Source organism: Miniopterus natalensis, chromosome 5, assembly GCF_054644295.1.
Source record: "Miniopterus natalensis isolate mMinNat1 chromosome 5, mMinNat1.hap1, whole genome shotgun sequence".
Classification (NCBI taxonomy): domain Eukaryota; kingdom Metazoa; phylum Chordata; class Mammalia; order Chiroptera; family Miniopteridae; genus Miniopterus; species Miniopterus natalensis.
Window position 1 is genome coordinate 70,753,699 of NC_142085.1, and position 19,099 is coordinate 70,772,797.

At 40.3% G+C, this 19,099-nt stretch overlaps 1 protein-coding gene across 4 annotated transcripts in view; it reads left to right on the forward strand.

Annotated features, from left to right (window-relative positions):
- AKAP7 (A-kinase anchoring protein 7) overlaps window positions 1-17,505 on the forward strand; it is a 97,040-nt gene extending 79,535 nt beyond the window's left edge. For 2 of the 4 annotated variants that reach the window (XM_087817624.1, XM_087817622.1), the window contains one exon: window positions 15,479-16,441. In XM_087817624.1, coding sequence (XP_087673750.1) covers window positions 15,479-15,672 — 194 coding nt within the window. In that variant the 3' untranslated portion in view covers window positions 15,673-16,441. Of the gene's footprint in view, window positions 1-15,478 lie in introns of all 4 variants that reach the window. The other 2 variants (XM_087817623.1, XM_087817621.1) reach the window with 1 other exon arrangement.
- The last annotated feature ends 1,594 nt before the right edge of the window (window positions 17,506-19,099 follow it).

The following is a 19,099-nucleotide window of genomic DNA, read 5'->3' on the forward strand; positions in this document are numbered from 1 at the left end:
ACTGACAATAAATGCATGTTTCTTGGAAGATTAAGCTCTTTACTGCTACAAAGGAACATATTTAGCATTAAATATTGCTGTGTATATCCTAGGATTCACAAATGTTGTAGATCATCCCCAGTGTAGTTTTTGCTGAATTCTTATATAGCACTGTTCCTTTAAATTGCCTAATTTCTCACAGTGTACTTCCTGAAGGGACTGTCCCTGAACAGGAATGTTGTTGCATGTTGCACAGGCTTTCTGATCTTATCAATCTTATTAAATACACCTCCAAAGAAAACTTAATAACTAAAGAGACACCTCTATAACTAATTAGAAAACATTTCACTTGTTCTTCCTGCTGCAAACTTTCCCGTTTTGAAGTACCTTGCTTTTATGAGGATGAAGTAGGTGAAGTAGGTGGGTCCAAAGGTGCCCCACCCCGCCTGTGAGGCAGTCAGTTTCCAGTCACTGGGCGGATCCAAGCGCAGGGTGAGAAGTCACTGCTAGGGATGTGTGCAGGAAGAACGGGACAGCTAATGAATGGCTACACTGACAACTCAGTTACTTCCTAGCCCTAATATCTGTGATGCTAAGGAAAAAAATGGTATTAGTATACATTTTAATGACACATTCTAATTTTATACATTTGTGTTTTAACAACACATACATATTTTACTTTAATGTATGAAATATGTTCCAATATAGTCTTTTTGCTTGGGATGTCACCAGGACTATTTATAGCATTCATTTAATAATATGAGTCAAATCTCAACACAGTTTGTTTCTCATGATTTGGAATTTGGTAGTTTAACGGTAACATATAAATTGAGGTAAGGAGTGTTAATTTCATGTCTGGTGAATACTTAAATTTTTGAACCTTAATTACCATGGTGGTTGTTACTAGACTCAAGGAACTCTGTATTTAGATTTTCCAGTTCTCCAGAAGGTGTCCTAGAAATCCTATAGCCTTACACTTTGCTCTTCTCTTTTGTGCTTAAAAACACTGACTTTGTGGCCCTGGCTAGGTACCTCGGTTGGTTAGAGCATCCTCCTGATACACCAAGGTTGTTGGTTCAGTCACTGTCAGGACACAAGAAGCAACTAGTGAATGCATAAATGAGTAGAACAACAAATCTCTCTCTCAAATCAACAAACAAAAAATTTGAAGTTATCTTTCATATGTGTGCTCTGTCTTATGACATAGGTTTCAAGCGCCTAATATGCAGGACCCATGGCGTATAATCTCTTTCATAGCACCAGACCCTAACATAGTGTCTTACACAGAGGAGGCATGTTCTAAATGTTTGTTAATGAAGAGAATGATACCCATTTCCTGTTATAAGTATGAGAGAACTTCCAGTATAAATCAGCGTAGGAGAGGACAGAATTTGGAATGTCTCTGTTTAATGTTGTAACCTATAAAGAACTTTGGTTACTGAATGTACCAGAGAAACATTTTAACAGGTTCTCACTTAGACGCCACAGCTTGGGCCCCAAGAAATGTGTGATGGGGAACCTCCCATCAGTGGACACCGCCATTCATTTGCCTCCCTTGTATGTAGAAATGTGTTTGTACACAGGGGATGCAGCAGGACCCGAGCTCTGCTGCCGCCTGTTGAAAGCATATGGTCTGTCCCTCGGCATGCAGTCTTTACTGTAGGAAGACACAGGACTGGGAGTGCAGAGACCTGGGTGACAAAAAAGTCTGCTGTAATATGCTGTCTGGCACTGTGCAAGTTGCTAACAACTCTGGGCCTCAGTTCCTCATATTTAAGAAGGGGTTAAATTACCCTGATCTTGAAAGTTTATACATTTCCCCCCATTTTTCCCTTAGCGTTAAAGGTCGAGGAAATAAATATTACAGATATGATGCGGTTTTTCTTCTTTTTGTGGTTCCCCCTCCTCTCCTCTCTACTCCTCCAGGATGCTCTGAGGACCTCCTCCTCTTCTTTTTCATTTACTGGCTGCTTACTGTGTGCCAGGTACAATGCCAGGATCATTTGGAAAACTATAGCTTCCCAATGCCCCATTTAAGAGAGGAAGTGGCTGAAAGCTAGTAGTTTGGGGCAGTTCTCAGTTACAGTCCTCCAGGCATGTTGCGGGGCTCAGAGCCGGCAGGAGGCTGGGACCAGGCCGCTCACTACGTGCTGCCCCCTTTTGGAAGCCGTGGTGCCATTTAAGCCGAGAACTGCACTGCGCATCAGATTTCTGTGGGTAATATTGCGGTAGCAGCAATAATGTGCGATATAAAACATTTAACCATAGTCACTAAAGATTAGGCTTTCCCTTTATTAAATAATGTACACCCAAGAGGTTTATGTTTCTAAAATTAAGTATAGGAGCTATTAGAGCAAATGCTCATAGTTACTATTCTATCTTACCTCCCTGATTCCTTTTATTTATTTGTAGGCTTTATGGTAACTCTCTTTCCTTTGTTGCTGTTCTCAGACCTTCTTAGAGTTTGCCCGGGTTCTGTGATCAAATGCTGCATAAATTTCATTGGAGTACGCAGGTCAAAGGCTTTTTCCCAGCCCCTAGTGTAGTCACTGGTTGCTGTGAACTTTACTTTGATGCCCTGCCAAGCCAGGTGATGTGACCTGTCCTTGTGCCTTATTTCTGGGGACCATGTAATAAAAGGATTGGAAATCATGTGTGTAAAGGTTTTAGTTAATATTTAAAATTTTTTGTATGCTACCCCTTTCTGAGGCATTTGCATTTTAACAAGACTGAATTATCCCATGTGCTCTTAGGAAGTATTTGTAGTAAAATAACAGAATAAATTAAACCATGGTAATGACTTATCCCAAAATAGTCTCTGAGGGAGGAATTTCAGACAAGTAAAACTTTTTCAGGGCATCTGATAAATCCCTTCCTATAGATAATTGCCTTCTGTGTAATGAAGTTAGCCCTGTCTAATAGCTTTTATCCATAAGCTTCTGATGCTTTTGGTAAAGAAACTAAAAAGAGCCCCAAATTCTCAGTGCTGAAAGCAGGGGTTTTGGATATAAGGGGCTTGGACTCAGCTTGCATTTTTGGTTCTAATATTTACTATGTAACTTCTCGAAGCCTCTGTACCCTCATCTTAAATATCTATTTATTGGGAGAAGGAAATAAGCTAATGTGTATAAAATGCCTGACATTGTGGTTGGCATATGATAGATCCAGTAAATATAATCTCTCTGTAGCAAATGAGAGTGTATTGTATAACTGTAGTCACCTTAGAAGTCAGCTAAACCATAGTTTGATTTCTAGCATGCCCAGGAAGGGAAAGGGGGCCTGAGAATTTCAGACCTTGAGCTGGTGAGTAGACTTCCAACATTTATTTGTACAACATCTTCCCCTTCTCCTTGGGGTTCTGTCCATCATGACGCCTTGCTGCCCTGGCCTAGGAGAGACACGTGGTCCAGGCAGAGTCAGCTGGAGTCTTCCCTAAGCTTTGATAGAGGGTCTGTCTTCCTTTTGGGTTGTGCATGGAAAGGATGCAGCCTACGATTGCTAGCTTGTAGGCAGCGAGTGAAGCCAGCACAGAAGAGGCTGGGGGGGGGGGGGGGGGGGAGAAGACAGTCCTTATGATATTTTTGAGCCTCTGATTTCAGATACGACTAAGACCTTCTCCATTACATGAAGCATTTTTTTGTGCTTAAACTTGGTTGAGATACTTTTTTTTTTTTTTTTTGGTCACCGCAACCAAAAGACCTCAGATACTCTTTCAGAGGACATTCAGTGTATGTAAGAGTAGATCCACTCTGGAGCAAATAGTTCCAAACCTAGGGAAGAAGTGAAAACTCTGATTTCTCCTGAACCTTCATGTGCCATTTTAGTGGCAATGAAATTTAGCCCTAAGTGAGAGCTGTATATTGTTGAAAATTCTGAGCCAGGTGCTATGGAAGCTACAACGATGATACATGGTCAGCAAGAATCCTTTTCAGTTTACATGACTTTTAAAAAAGAGATGTATTGCGCCCCAGTGTTTATTCTGCCCCAAATGGGAAAATCCAAGATAAAAGATCTGGATACTCTCAATCTAATCAGCAAAGCCACACCTCTTCCATATGAGGCAAGTGACTTAGCTGAGCCAGCCAAGTCCAGTGCAAGGGAGTTAATTGCCACTTACCTCAAGCTCCTATCACAGGCAGCAGTTACGGCTTGATGTGGGCAAATACAGTTTCTACAACAAACGTTGTAGCAAATAAAGTTTCCTATAACAAACATTTATAATGCCAAAGTACAAGTTAACAGACTTTGGAACTATTAAAATCCACCTTTCCGTTGTATAGTAATGTTCTTTGGTTCTTTGCCCTTAGCGAATAGTTATAGGCAGGAATGGAAATATGGGATGAAAATATAAAGAATAAGTATAGGTGTGTGTTTTTTAAAATCCTCGCCTAAGGATATGTTTCCATTGATTTTTAGAGAGAGAGGAAAGGAGGAAGAGAGAAACATCGATCTGTTGTCTCCCATACGTGCCCCGACTGGGCATCAAACCTGCAACCTGTTTGGTATGTGCCTTGACCAGGAATTGAACCCATGACCCTTCAGTGCACAGGATGGCGCTCTAATCAACTGAGCCACACCAGCCAGGGCAAGAATAAGTATAGCTGTAACTTAAAGTCTACCCTAACTAGGATATAAATGATGTTAATTTTGCTAAAGGCTGAGCCAAAGATATTTGAGAAAATACAATTTTCTGTTTCTACAAACTGCCCCCAAAACTTATATAGTCAAGGCCATTTGTAAGCCTCAGATATTTACACTGAAGAATTATAGTGCCAGGGGAAAAGTGATATAAAAACTGGATGCTTAGAATAGATGGAGAGGGAATTTCATGTTCCCAAGAGAGAAGAGCCCACCAGTTTAATGCTGAAGGGAGAAAGAAGAAGGAATCTGATAGAAAAGGGTGGTTCATTTTTTCCCTGCATGTCTCAGCAGCCCCTCCCCCCACCTGTCTTCTGACTTTGTGGTTAGATGGTTGGTGTTGGTATTTGCCCTGTAAATTATATCAAATTTCAATTTGATGTCTTACATCTGACTGTTAGAGCAAAAATAAAATTCACACTTTCTAAGCATGTATATTCGGCTAAAGTTAGCTGTGAAGCTCAGCTTTTTCAGAGTTTTGATTGATGTAACGATAGCTAATAAACTGGCAAGCAGATGATCTGTTAATCTAAGACTTTCTGTCTAGATCTATAGCAGTCAGTCCTATTTAAAGTTCTGACAAGAGTGAGTGTGGCCTGCAGAGGGAGGGCAGGATGGTGAGGAGCTTGGAAACCACAGTAAAAGAGGAAGGCTGAAGGACTCTGGCTGCTAGGCTAGGAGAGGAGAAGACAGGTGGATTAGTTGTCTTAGAATATTTGGAGGGTTCTTTAACGTGGAAGGGAAAGAAGAGGTATTTTGTGTGGCCAGAAAGGGCAGAATTAGGATAGTGGGTGTTCGTTTTAACACATTCTCTTTCGGTGAAGGACATGGCTGGCTGGGGGTTCACCCCATAGCCCGTCCTGTCTGTGCCTCTCCGGGGTTCACCCAGCCTGAAGTCCCTTCTCACACTGCGGACAGAGACTCTTCCTGAAGTAGTGGTGATATAATTTTTTTCAGGTGTGGAGTTTTTACCAGCCCTGCTAGTGATTTTACCCTCCCCAGGCAAGTGATCCTGATGGCCTCTAATAGCTGGGCTAGTAATTTGTTGCTTTGCTTCGTATATAATAAGCAGTTTTGATCCTTTAAGAGGCTTGGCAAAGTCAGTCAGCTCCCCTAGGAGGTGAGAGAATATTTCCTGTTAACTTGACTGGACAGAGTTAACAGGCTTTTCTAGGATTAACAAATATTTAGTCAGTCTATAGGCCAGTTAATACAAACTTTCCATTTCCGGGAGTCTTCGCACATCTGAGGCTTTTTATACTTCGTTGGTGTGCCTGTGGAAGTTAGCAGCGCGCAGCAGCGTCTGCATGAGCCGAAATTACAGCGGCCGCTGCCAGCACCACGTGGGCATCTTGGTCAGGGGCGGGGCTCCCACCTGCTTAGAAGGCGCCCAGTCGCCAGGGAAACCCGCGGGGGGCCGGAGCTGGGACTGTGGTCCGAGGCGGCAGGCCCTGCCCCGCAGCAACGCGGTTCCCAGGAGTGTGCCAGGGGTCCCCGCAGCGCGGCCCGACGCACCCAGCCAGCACCCTCCCTCTGCAGCGCGCAGCCCCAGGCTGGTCTGCAGGGAGGCGGGCTTTGGGGCGAAGGGTGCTCGGTGAAGGGCACAAACGGCGCCCAAGTCCCGGGAGGTCCGAGCCGCCCCCTGAGCCCCGGGGCTGGGGCACGTGCCAGCGGCGGGAACAGGGGCAAGTCCCAAGTCACGGCTCCGAGGGCAGTTACAGACGCCGCGCTCTGCCCCCTTTACTCTCGTAAGATTACAGGGCTCATGCGCGCTAAGGGGGAGACGTTAGCACAGGGAGCTAGTTATTAATATAAGGAAGGGAGCCAAAGTTACTACTAAGCTTAAAACACCGGGCGGCTGAAGCGGTATCAGGATGGCGTTCCCCTGAGTTTGCTGGGACCCCCCAGCCTCCCCGACGCGTTCACACGCGCTCGGAGACGGAGCGACGACGCCTGGTCCCCGCGTGCCCGGGAAAGCCTCCCTGGGGCTGCGCCCAGCGCGGACCCCCGCGGGCGGAGGGAGGGAAAGGCCTGCGCCGGCACGTGCGCAGTGGGAACCGATGACGTAACAGCGCTGTGCACATGCGCAGTGAGTCGGGCCGGCGCGGAGGGCGGAGCCCAGCCGGGAGAAGCTGGAGGGCCCGGATTGGACGGGGCGCGGGGCCGCGGGTAGGTCCCGAGAGGCCTGGCTGGGGGCGGGCCTCGCTAGGCCCCGGCGTTCGGAGAGCGGGGTTGGGCGGCGGGGACCCAGAAACTGCAGGGCGCAGTGACGGGAGCCTCCATAGCTGGGCTGTCAGCAGGGGCGGCGCTTCTGGAGTCCGCCCGCCCGCCCGCCGCCTCCCCGAGGGCGTGTGCGTGCCCTTCGCCCCAGATGAAATCTCGTCATCATGTTTAAACTTCTCCACGAGTGTCCTGTTAGAAATTCTTTTCCCTCGGCAATGCAAAAGAACCTTTTCCCCCGCCAGTAACAGGTCATTAAGAAAGAGAAGTATTGACCGAATTATGTTCTTCAGTCATCCCCCCGAAGTTAAAGCAACGCACTTAGGAATTCACCATGCTTCAGTTTTTTAAAAGTGTGCTGAGTTTCTTTATTCATTTTTATTAGGTGTGTGGAAGAATGGGCGTGGATTACTTTATTATTATTATTATTGTTATTATTGATTTCAGAGAGAGGAAGGGAGAGGGAGAGAAACAGCCATGAGCCACTGCGGGGCCGCCTCCTGCGCGCCCCCTGCTGGGGATCCAGGCGAAGCCCCGCACGTGCCCGACCGGGGATCGAACGCGATCTCCTGGAGCCTGGGTCAGTGCTCAACTGCTGAGCCGCACCATCTGGGCTACTATTTTTTTACATTTTATTTTTCAGTCACAGTTTACATTCATGGCTATGGATGACCTTAAGTTTTCAGTTTTCTCTTTATTTCATTTTAATAATTATCTTCAAGTTTTGTTTAGCATTCCACATTCTTTATTTGATTGACCCTTTATTATGGCTCTTTATAAAAGCCAATAGATTGGCCCACAGCTTGCTTAGTATTCACGAGGAAAATACACTGACCGAATAGTTCCGTGCCCCTGGATTTTCATGGTCAGACTTTAAAAACTAGGTTTTGGAAGCCATCAGAGAAAACGAACAGTGGCAGTTTAACACATTTTATATGTTAGCTAGTTGAATAAATAGACTGAAATTTATGTGGTATAAAGTACATTCTACATGCTTATCCAAAAAGGGTTTCATTTAGGATTAGGCAGTTGAGTTAAAGAGAACTACGTTTTGAATAATTTTTGAAAATACTATTTCTTCCATCCTATGGTATTTAAAGTATTTATGATCCTCTTGATTACACTGTAATTATGCTTGTATTTTAGTGTCTCTCACCAAGCTTAATGACTGGTTATTTGCATCAAACATAAAATGAAGCAAAATCACTGGTTAGTGGCATATCTGATGTTTTCCTAAAAAATAATAGAAATGTTCTGAGACTCAAGCTTACATTTTGAAATAGTCGCTCTGTTCTGAAAATCTAATTTTCTTTAACATTATACGTAATGGGTTCAAATAAGTAGTTCCTTGAAGACAAGCCTTAATAATTTGTGTATCCCTCAGAATCTAGACATGTGCTTTGATCATAATAGGTGCTCTAGATACATAAATGATGTGCAGACTCCTCAGTGTGTCCGGCCCACAGGAACCGTTACAGTCTCCTCCCTGTGTACATTTCCAACCTCATCACTTTCCTTCCCTCTCACCTCATCAGTCACTTTATACTAGACTGAATTCTGCAGTTACCCAAATAAGCCACTACTAAATTGCAGGTGTCCTGAAGGCTGGGCCCATGTGGGGTTCATTTCTGTATTTATTGCACAATGCTTATCACAAGTGGAGGGTACTCGGTGAATGCGCATGGGAGGAGAGATGGACAGAAGGAAGGAAGATGGAAGAAAAGGACTGTACTGCATTAATCAATATCCTTCTAATATAAAAATTTCTATCTGAGAATGAAACCCAAATTTTTCTGCTTTCTGATTAATGAAGCATTAAAATGTGTGGTATTTCTCACGTGTATACCTCATTTCCTTAGGATGGGAGTGCACCAGAGAGCTGTGGAGTATCTGCTTGGGGATGGGTGTCCTGGATGAACTAATTTTCCTGATTTTGAGTGAGAGCTACCAATTCCCATCACTTTACTGTAGGATCTTAGACAATTTATGTAACCTCTTGTGTTTCAGTATTTTCACTTGTAGTATGGGAAGAATAACATTTTACCTCATAAAGTTTCTTTGAGGATCAAATGAGATAATGTTTCTGAAAGCCCTTTGAAAAGTGTGAAGTGTTATGTGAGTGGAAGGAAGTATTTCTACTGCTATTAGTGACCTAGAACCATGGGGATTTTCTGAGCCCACGGAACCTTCTGATCTGGGTGATGTGTCCTTATGCTTATGAAAGAGGTAGAGTGATATCTACAGTTATGATTTATTTAACCAGATTAGATTGCTGGCAACCTTTATGCTGCTATTCTGTCTTGGTAAACATTGCCTTCAGAACAGAAAAGTGACCTTTATTTCTGCTTGAATCAGCTCCTACCCTGGAATATCAGCCTAGAAAGAAAAGTATATATTATCATGAAGTGGAGTGTTGGCCAAACAAGTGAAAACTAATTCCAGCTAGTAACGCTTTTAAGTTTTATGTAACATTCTCTTAATAGATGATAATAAATTACATGAACAAATAATTTTAAGATTCAAAGCAATGCTCCTTTTCCAGCCTGATTGTTTGAAAATTTATACTTTCCACATGTTTGAAACTATATTTCTTCTTTGTCATAAGAATACTTTTCCAATGATAGCTGTACTTCTTTTGCTACTCTTTTGTACCAGGACTTGCATTTGGAATGTCTGCTTCTTTTATCACTGTTCAAATTGCACCTCTCAATCAGTTTTGCACAAAATGACACTAGTGGTCCTGAGCAAATAGTCAGGGATATTGAGAACTCCTTACATTCCAACCTGAACAAATATAGGAATCAAAATTCATGGAGGAAACAATCATTGTTTATATAGATAGTTTTCGGTGTGGAATAGCAGATAAGAATCTATAAACAACACAAGGCAAAACAAGTGAACAAAGCAACCACAGTGAGTACAGTTTCCCTTGGAAATAGATTTCAACAACAGAGTGACACCTAATAAAGTGAGTAAATTAATGATTGGCATTTAGTAGGTATTGAGCACATACTTCTTAATCATAACACATGTATAAAATCTACTAATAAGATAACTACCATATTTTGAAAGCCTACCGTGTTCCAAGCACAATGTTAGACACTTTTTAGACACTTTTTATAACATCTCTAATGCGTACAATAGCAATGCAGGATATATTATTCTCATTAGTGGCCCATTGAAGGGATATTTAGGTTTGGAGAGACTGTGAACAAGGTTGTGCAGATAGAAAATAGAATTGGATTTCAAGTTCATATGTGTCCTCCCTTCAACCCCTGGCAACCACTGATCTTTTTATTGTCTCCATAATTTTGCTTTTTCTAGAATTCCATAAAGTGGGAATCATACAGTATGTAGGCTTTTCAGATTGGTTCCTTTCAGTTAGCATAATACCCTCTAAGTCCATCCATGCTGTTGGCCAAGTAGTGCCCACTGACAGTGAATATTTTAAAATGTAAGCTTGGGTTTCAGAACATTGCTATATTTTTTAGGAAAACATCAGCTATGCCACTAACCAGTGATTTTGCTTCCTTTTAGGTTCAATGCAAATAACCAGTCATAAAGCTTAGTGAGAGACACTAAAATATTAGCATGACTACAGTGTAATCAAGAGCATCACAAATATTTTAAATATCCTAGGACGAAAGACATTGTATTTTTTTTGCATGAGGATGTCCATTTGTTCCAACACCATTTGTTGAAGAGACTGTCTTTACTCCATTGAATTGATTTTACTTCTTTTCCAAATATAGGTTGACTATATTTGTGTAGGCCTATTTTTGGGCCTTCTATTTTCCTATTCTTTGGCCAGTATCACACTGTCTTAATTGCAATAGCATTATAATTAATCTTGAATTCAGCTTGTGCCAGTCTTCCAGCTTTGTTCTTTTTTAATGTTGGTATAGCTATCATGCTTTTTGTGTGTGTGTGTTTTTTTGCCTTGCCTTGAGGAGTGTTGCTGGGGGAAGCTGAGATTCCAGGGAATGGAGCCAATGACTCCACCTGGCACCCCCAGGTGTACATTTACTTACCTTATAGACAAGGGCCTATGTGGGCCTGCAGGTCAAAGGTTGAGGGTCATCACCCTGTCACTTACCCATGACTCTCTGGGTTGCAAGTTATGAGAAGCCCAATCCCAACAGGCTAAGTAAATACATGGAGATAATTCTTTCGCTCTAGCATCTGAAATGTCCTAGTAATCGAGTTCGACTTCCCTCCAAGGAAGAGTACTCTGAGTTGCAAGATGGCCTCCTGGTCCCATGCCCCCCAAAAGAATGTTTTTTATCAAGAGTTTGCTGCATACCTTGGGAATATTTTCATGTGTACTTTTGTTGGAATATTAAAAGGTAGTTTGTGTACCTTGCAATGGCATATTGAACTCCCCTTGTTAACTAGACTTCAGGAAAAATGAATGTAGTCATTTATCTTAGAGGTCACTGTGGGAGACAGATACCATTATTCAAATAGTGAGCAGGAGAAAAAAACAGTACAACTTTAACTTAAACACCTTACTGGCCAGTTATTTCGAGCCAGGACTGGCCCAAGCGACTAGCTACTTTGGTCAGCAAGGTGTTTAAAATTACTTAAATAAATGTAAGTGCAGACACAAGTTATCTCGTGACCGGTCAGCAAGGTGTTTAAGATGCCTCCTTTTAATTAAATTGAATTAAGTTTGCTAAAAGTGGGAACACACTGGAATGAAGACGCACATTTCTTGAACTGCTATCTTCTTGCAGGGCTCTGTGGTGAGCCTTCTCATAGGCTCTTCCCTAGGCTCTCTAGCATTGATAATCTGAGGACGTTTTGTGGAAATCATAAGGCGAGGTGAGAAATTAGTACAAATCTGGAAGATTCATATATAAATTTCTTTATTATTTTGTTGATTAGTTAATTAGTTTGTTACCGTAGATGGTTAATTTTTATCCCACAGGCTGGATATTTTGGCATACTGACTGGATTTATTAGGCAAAGTAGATGGAGATTTTTCACATGGATATTTGTATTATTCTAGAATCCTTTGCTCTTGATTTAATATTAAATCTAAATTTCTGGCCATGGTGTGCTATCCTTATAGGAAGATAAGGACATTTAAAAAATGTTGTCCTTGCCCAGCCAATGTGGCTCAGCAGTTGAACACTGACCTGTGATCCAGGGGATCACGGTTCCAATCCCATCAGGGCACATGCCCAGGTTGCAGGCTCAATCCCCAGTAGGGGGCATGCAGGAGGCGGTCGATCAATGACTCTCTCATCATTGATGTTTCTTTCTCTCTCTCCTTTCCTCTCTCTGAAATCAATAAAGATATATTTTAAAAAAAAGTGACTTTAATCAACAATTCACTTGACTAATATTTGTTGAGCCCTTACTGTGTTCAGTAAACTGCCATGCAGTAGCAGAGTGGGAGATAATTGAGAAGCCTTGGATATGTGTCTTTGTAAGAGCAGATACTGAATTAGTAGTTGTTGAATAAATGCATTAATAAATAATGCTTATAATTTGTAAAGAAATTAAGAAAGGAAAACTAGTGGGGCTTTTTTTTCTCCCTCTGCAGTATCCCTATAGGCTAGAATAACCACCTAGATAGTAGGTCCTCAGTGCATACCTGAGTGAATGACCAAATGAGCATGTACTATACATGCAGTCAGACTATTGGAATCAAGGGGAAGCTCATCACTTTTAGCTGGTTAGTCAGGGAAAGTTTCCTGGGCTAGGTGGGATTTTAATTGGTGAGAGAGAGGGAGGGCCATCTTGAAATAAGGAATGGTGTGGAGGCTCCTGAGGAGATGTTGGAAGCTGACAGTGGAAGTGTGGCAGTGGTGGGTGATAACCAGAGGTAAATTTTGGAAAGCCTTGGAAGACAAGTTTAAATTTTCCTGTGGAGACAATGAAGACTTAAAAGGGATGTTTTAGAACTATTTATTTTTAGGGGTTATACCAGATGCATTGAAGAAAGGAGAAATTATGAAGGGCACACAGATAAGACTTGATGATTAAGTGGGTTGATGAGGGAAAGGAAGGTGTCAAAGATGGTTACAGTCTTGTTTTGAGCTTGGTTGACTTGGATTATAAGTAAAAGCATAAACTGAAATAGGAAAGTCGGAGGGAATATTAACTTTTTGTGGGAAGATTTTTGTATTTTCAATTTTTTAATGTTTGAAGTAACAGGGACGCCACATTGTGGACCAAGAGAAATCACAGAAGCACTGATTATTTGACTGGAGAAGCATTTTGGAGACTGAGTAGGATTAGACTCAAATATAATCCTGTTATCTTACTAGAGTTCATGTGGTGTATCACATTGATTGATCTGTACATGTAAACCATCCTCACATACCAGGGATAGTTTTGATCTGATCTTGGTGTATGACCCCTTTAATGTGCTGTTGAATTTGTTTTGCTAATATTTTGTTGAAAATTTTTACATCTAAATTCAGGAGGGCATTGGTCTGGAGCTTTCTTGTAGTATCTCTATCTGGCTTTGGTATCAAGATAATGTTGACTTCATAAAATGAATTTGGGAGTGTTCTCTTCTTTTCATTTTTTTGGCAGAGTTTGAAAAGAATTTGGCAGAGTTTGAAAAGAATTCTTTAGATGTTTGGTAAAATTCACCTATGAAGCCACCTTGTCCTTGGCTTTTCTTTGTTGGAAGGTTTTTGATTACTGATTCAATCTTACTTGTTATTGGTCTGTTCAGATTTTTTATTTCTTCATGATTCAGATTTAGAAGGTTGTATGTTCTAGGAATTTATCCATTTCTTCTAGGTTGTCTAATTTATTGGCATATAATTGCTCATAGTAGTCTCTTATGATCCTTTGTATTTCCATGATATCAGTTGTAATGTCTCCTCTTTCATTTATAATTTTATTATTTTAGTCTTTGCTCTTTTTTTCTTGGTAAGTCTAGCTAAAGGTTTGTCTCTTTTCTCTCTGTTTCATTTGTTTCTGCTCTGATCTTTGCTCTCTTTGTTACCTTTTTCCTTCTGCTAACTTTGGGCTTGGCTCTTGTTTTTCTGGTTCATTGAGATATAAAGTTAGGTTGTTAACTTGAGATCTTTTTCTTTAATTTTTTTTTTTATTCAAGTATAGTTAATATATAATATTATATTAGTTTCATTTGTACAACATAGTGATTTGACATTTATATACCTTATGATGTGATCATCACAGTAAGTCTAGTAACTATCTGTAATGCAAAGTTATTATAATATTATTGACTGTATTCCTCTTTTTTCTTAATGTAGGTATTTATTGCTTTAACTACCCTTTTAGCACTGCTTTTGCTGTATTCCATAAGTTTTAGTATGTTGTGTTTCCATTTTTGTTTGTTTCAAGATATTTTTGATTTCCCTTTTGATTTCATTTTTGACTCATTAGTTGTTTCGGAGTGTGTTGTTTAATTTTTACATGTTTGTTAATTTTCCAGTTTTCATCTTAGTGATGTCTAGTTTCATACCATTGTGGTCAGAATAGATACTTGGGATGGATTTCAATATTTTAAATTTGCTGAGACTTGTTTTGTGACCTAACATATGATCTTTCCTGGAGAATATTCCATATGCACTTGAAAAGAATGTGTATTCTGGTGCCATTGGATGGAATGTTCTGTGTATGTGTGCTAGGTCCATTTGGTCTAAAGTATAGTTCAAGTCCAATGTTTCCTTATTGGTTTTCTGTTTGGTTGATCTATCCGTTGTTGAAAGTGGAGTATTAAAGTCCCCTACTATTATTGTATTGCTTTCTATACTCCCTTGAGATCTGTTAGTATTCGCTTAATATATTTATGTGCTCAAATATCTTTGCTTCCAATCATCTACCTTCCTGAGTTCACAGCTCATTGGAAGGAGATGAGGGACTGAATGGACATGAGTGATTGAACTCCTTTGTGCTTTTCCCAGTTAAGAGAGACAGGCAGAGACTGGGAAATATGTAGCATGAGAATAGATGAGAACCAGCCCTTTTACAATAAAATGAAAGAATAATTAAACCTCGATCACCACTAGCAGCAAAGCAAAATGGCCGTAAAATATTAACATCTTGTAGTTTACTGTCATAAGCCTAATTCTTCCTTGAAGAGTTTTCCAGTTTTTAAATTCCAGTGATAGCACTGAAATTAAAAAGAATATTATTTTTACAAGCTTATTTTATACCAGCTTCTAGCAGTAGTAACTGCCTTTGTCTTCATGGGAGTGCTAAGAGTTTATTAACAACCAACCTATAGGACAAACATTTTAAAATTAGTGCTCTTAAGTAGTTAGTCGATAGGCAAATCTTGATTGCCTGGCATTTGGTAGCAGACACAGATCTAGTTGATGAATTCATATCTGAGGCTCCAGGTGAGCACATGAACTGGCCTTGGATAAGAGAAAAACAAAAATTCCATGCAAAAATGGGAAAATTCTAGCATTATAGTAGAGTAATATTTAGATTGGGGCTTATGAACTACTTTTCAACCTGAAGGCAATCTTCTGCTTCTGCAAACACCAAATGAAAAGCCAAGCCAATATTCTTGGATATATAGATTTAGTTTAGCAGATTGAAGGACACTTGCTCTTTTTAACTAACTGAACTAGCTGGCCCCTGCATGCTGAGTTTCTATGGCAATGTGATCTCAGTGATCTCTCTTCTCTATTGTGGAATGTAGGTGATAAGAATGGAAGTGAGCCTGATGATGCTGAACTGGTAAAGCTCAGTAAGAGGCTGGTGGAGAACGCAGTGCTCAAGGCTGTCCAGCAGTATCTGGAAGAAACACAGAACAAAAACAAGCCAGGGGATGGGAGCTCTGTGAAAACTGAAGAGGCTGATAGGAATGGCACTGACAATGACAACAGGAAATGAGACCCAATGCAGGCAGGCCCCGTTGCTCTGTGAGAAGCATCCCTGCTTCCCTCTGCTGAGTCAATGGACTGATTTGCAATGTGCTGTTTAAGTGTCTCTTGTCCAGTCTGTGGAGGTTGCCTAATACTTTCATGATCAGTGTGTGTGCATTTCTGAAACACAACAGAAGAAAAACCGAAAGCTGGGACTCGCAGAGGACATTAATTTATGAAAGAAGAATGGCCCAAGTTTCACTTGCCCTCAGCCATGGCCAAGGGAGAGGGGACTTTGGGTTATGCCTCATGGACTCAAAGGCCGTGGAAGGGGCCTTACCATAATTGGAATACTGCCATTTATATTGCTTAGCAGGGCATTTGACTACTTTATCTGAGGCCAAAACACACACACAGCTAACGAGTGCTAAGTTTAAAATAATCACTGTTGAAATTACCCATATAGTTAGTCCATAATGTTTTATGTTTGTCCTACATATGCTGTTGCTATGCAGTGATCTTTATTTACACTACATTTGTTTCAGGTAAATAATATATTTTTTGGCAAAATGCAACCTTTTCTATAAAATGTGGGCAACATTTTAAAGGATTCTTTTTAGCCCTCTTTTGATAAGTCAGTGTGCCATATTTAATGTTTTTCATTTGCATTTGTATGTAAAATGTATTATAAATTTTCTTTCTGTAGGCAAGAGACCTATTGGAATCCAAGACTTAATTAATGAAGCTTTGCAGCAAGAAAGGATGGTTCTGAAGTCCAAAGTGAAAGAGATAAAAGAACTTTTATACCAGCCTGAGACTCAGGCCAAAATTAGAAGGGAGCTTTTTGAAGGAAGATCCATTAACAACAGTAATCAAGAAAATGGTGTTGATTTCAGTGCAACTTTCACATAGCTCTACATTACTATCATGGTACCATAGTTCATGAAACCTTTTCAGCTGATTAAATGGCTCTTTGGTCAATACCAAAGAAGTGTTCTGATAGTGTTTTCACTATAGCACACACCAACATATGGTAAGGAATTAACAACTTCTTGCCAAAGAAAACTGATTCTGCCCTGTTTTTATTTTTATTTTTAAAGTTAAACTTGTGTTTGGGAATGTTTGTTTCTATAATATTGAGAGTTATTTTATAAAAAAAAAAAAAAAAAAAAAAAAAGGACTTCTTAATTAGCTGTTGTAAAATGTTCCTGAGGCCCTCACAGATAAAATATGCAGATGTGAAACTTCATTTATAGACAAAAAGATACAGTATTTTAAGGGTCACTTGCTTCCTGTTGACATGATTTTTGTTGTAGTAGTAAATCAAAAGTATTGTCCATACGTGACTATATCCAGTGTTACTTTTAATAGGAATTTGAATGTTTATTGACACTAGTACTTGAATTAACATTTATAAATGTAATTATTATAATCACTGGTTAAGAATGTGTTATAATATCCATATGTATTATTTTTCAATGATCAAAATGTAGTTTGCCTTTTCATTTCTTAATGAATATATGTTTGGGATTTTTATTTACTTCTTTTTTGAAGATAAGCCCAGGTCTTACTGTATCCCTTAGAATCTGAATTTGTTTGCACTGGTTTATTTTTACAGAAAATTCTTGAAAAAATTTTCCTTTTATGATAATAATCATTGGTAACAGCTTTTCTATGGCCATTGTAAAATTGCTGCTACTAAGAGATCATGACGGAGGGGGGAATTATTGGAGATCAAATATGTAATCATTTCAAATATAAAATCCAGTTGACTCCTGGATTTTAGCTATTTTTTCACTGGGTAAATTATAAATGAGTTTTTGCATTTTCATGCTTCCTAATAAACGTATTGTTTTCCCTTGCTGCCTTTCCTTGTTTTCTCTCGCTCTCAGAAGGTGTTGGGTGTGTGTCGGTATCATGAAGTCACAAACAGGAGCTCCGATAGTCTCCGTGTGCCTCTGCTTCATGTTCTTGGCCTTCAGGCTCAGCGAGCACCGTCCACTTTAGACTGTCGGTCACTTCAAGTCAGTCAGCTCACAGAGAATTAACAATACAACGTTAAGTGCAAAGATAATCTAAATAGCTTCTGATAAACTGCTAATAACATGTCACTGAAGTGATATTAGCAAAGATGAAAGGAGCAGGTCCATCCCAATGCAGAGACTGGGAGCCGCTTACCATGACACCCCTTCAGTGGTATAGGGCTTTACTGTTTGTAAGGAGAGAGATTTGGGGCCTTGGCTGGTCTTTCAGGTGAGGAAACAGGCTCAGGGAGGTTGAGTACCTTATCCAAGCCACACTGCTATGAGGGAACTGGACCTGAACTTCAACCCTGGACTCCATCTCAGAGTTCCATAATCTAAGTTAACAATATTTCACAGAGAGCACATCTCAGCATATATCTATAAATATCTTTATCCTCAAGGAGCTATCCCAAAGCAATTTGAAAGGCTAAGGGTTATTTTTTGTTTTGTTTTTTTGCAATCCAGGGTTACATGTCTTACTGTTACTTTTCCAGGTGTGCCAGGTGAGTTAGGCATATTACTACATTCCTTCCTTTTAGTGACCATGTTAACAAGTTACTGTACTGCTTTACAGATAGGAAACTAAGAAATTGGGCCTCTAAATGGTTAAATGGCTGTAAAGCTAAATGGCTATTTATAAAGGTAGGTCTAAATTTAAACTGGGATCTGTTCTACTTCAAAGTCACAACCTTTCCACAATGCACTTCCTTTCTGTACCAGGTACAATACATCCCACAACTTTAGGATGTGTAACAAAGGGAAAGTCACTTTCTTTTGACTAAGCCAGCTCCCCGGTAAACCTGAAGTTCTATGAACATATTTGAGAGCAGTCAGTTGATATGATAGAACTGGAAAATAACACCCACAAAAAACCCCCCAGATACCTAATTTAGGCTTTAAAGATTCTAATCCTTATCAATGAAATCTTAATTTAAGCAGCCTTACATGGACAATGGAAAATACACAATGAAACAAATTTTGTTCATGGTTCCATTAAAAACAACAACACACTAAGAAAACATTAACTTCCCAAAATCTAAGTTTGGGATCTGAAATAACCAAAATTACCTTTCCCCATTAATCAGAGTCATAGAATAATTGCTTATTGAGTCACATAGAATATGTTTTCCTGAATTGGCACTGCATGCTATGCAGCCTAGTCTTGTGACAGGGATAATGCATGTTTGGGGAAAGAGCATTGGTTTGGCCCAGAAGGCAGACTGTGGCTTCTAGGCCTGAGTCTTACCTCTGACAATGATCTTGAGCAAACCAATTTACTTTGTTGAGCCTCAGTTCCCAATCTATTATTTGAAACAGTTTGGCCAGGTGATTTCCAAGGATTCTAGACTCTTTGTGACTGTGCCAGGGTGCTCCTTGTGCTGATGCCACCATCTCAGCTAGCTACTCAGGTGTGAGGCCTTCTTGATTGGG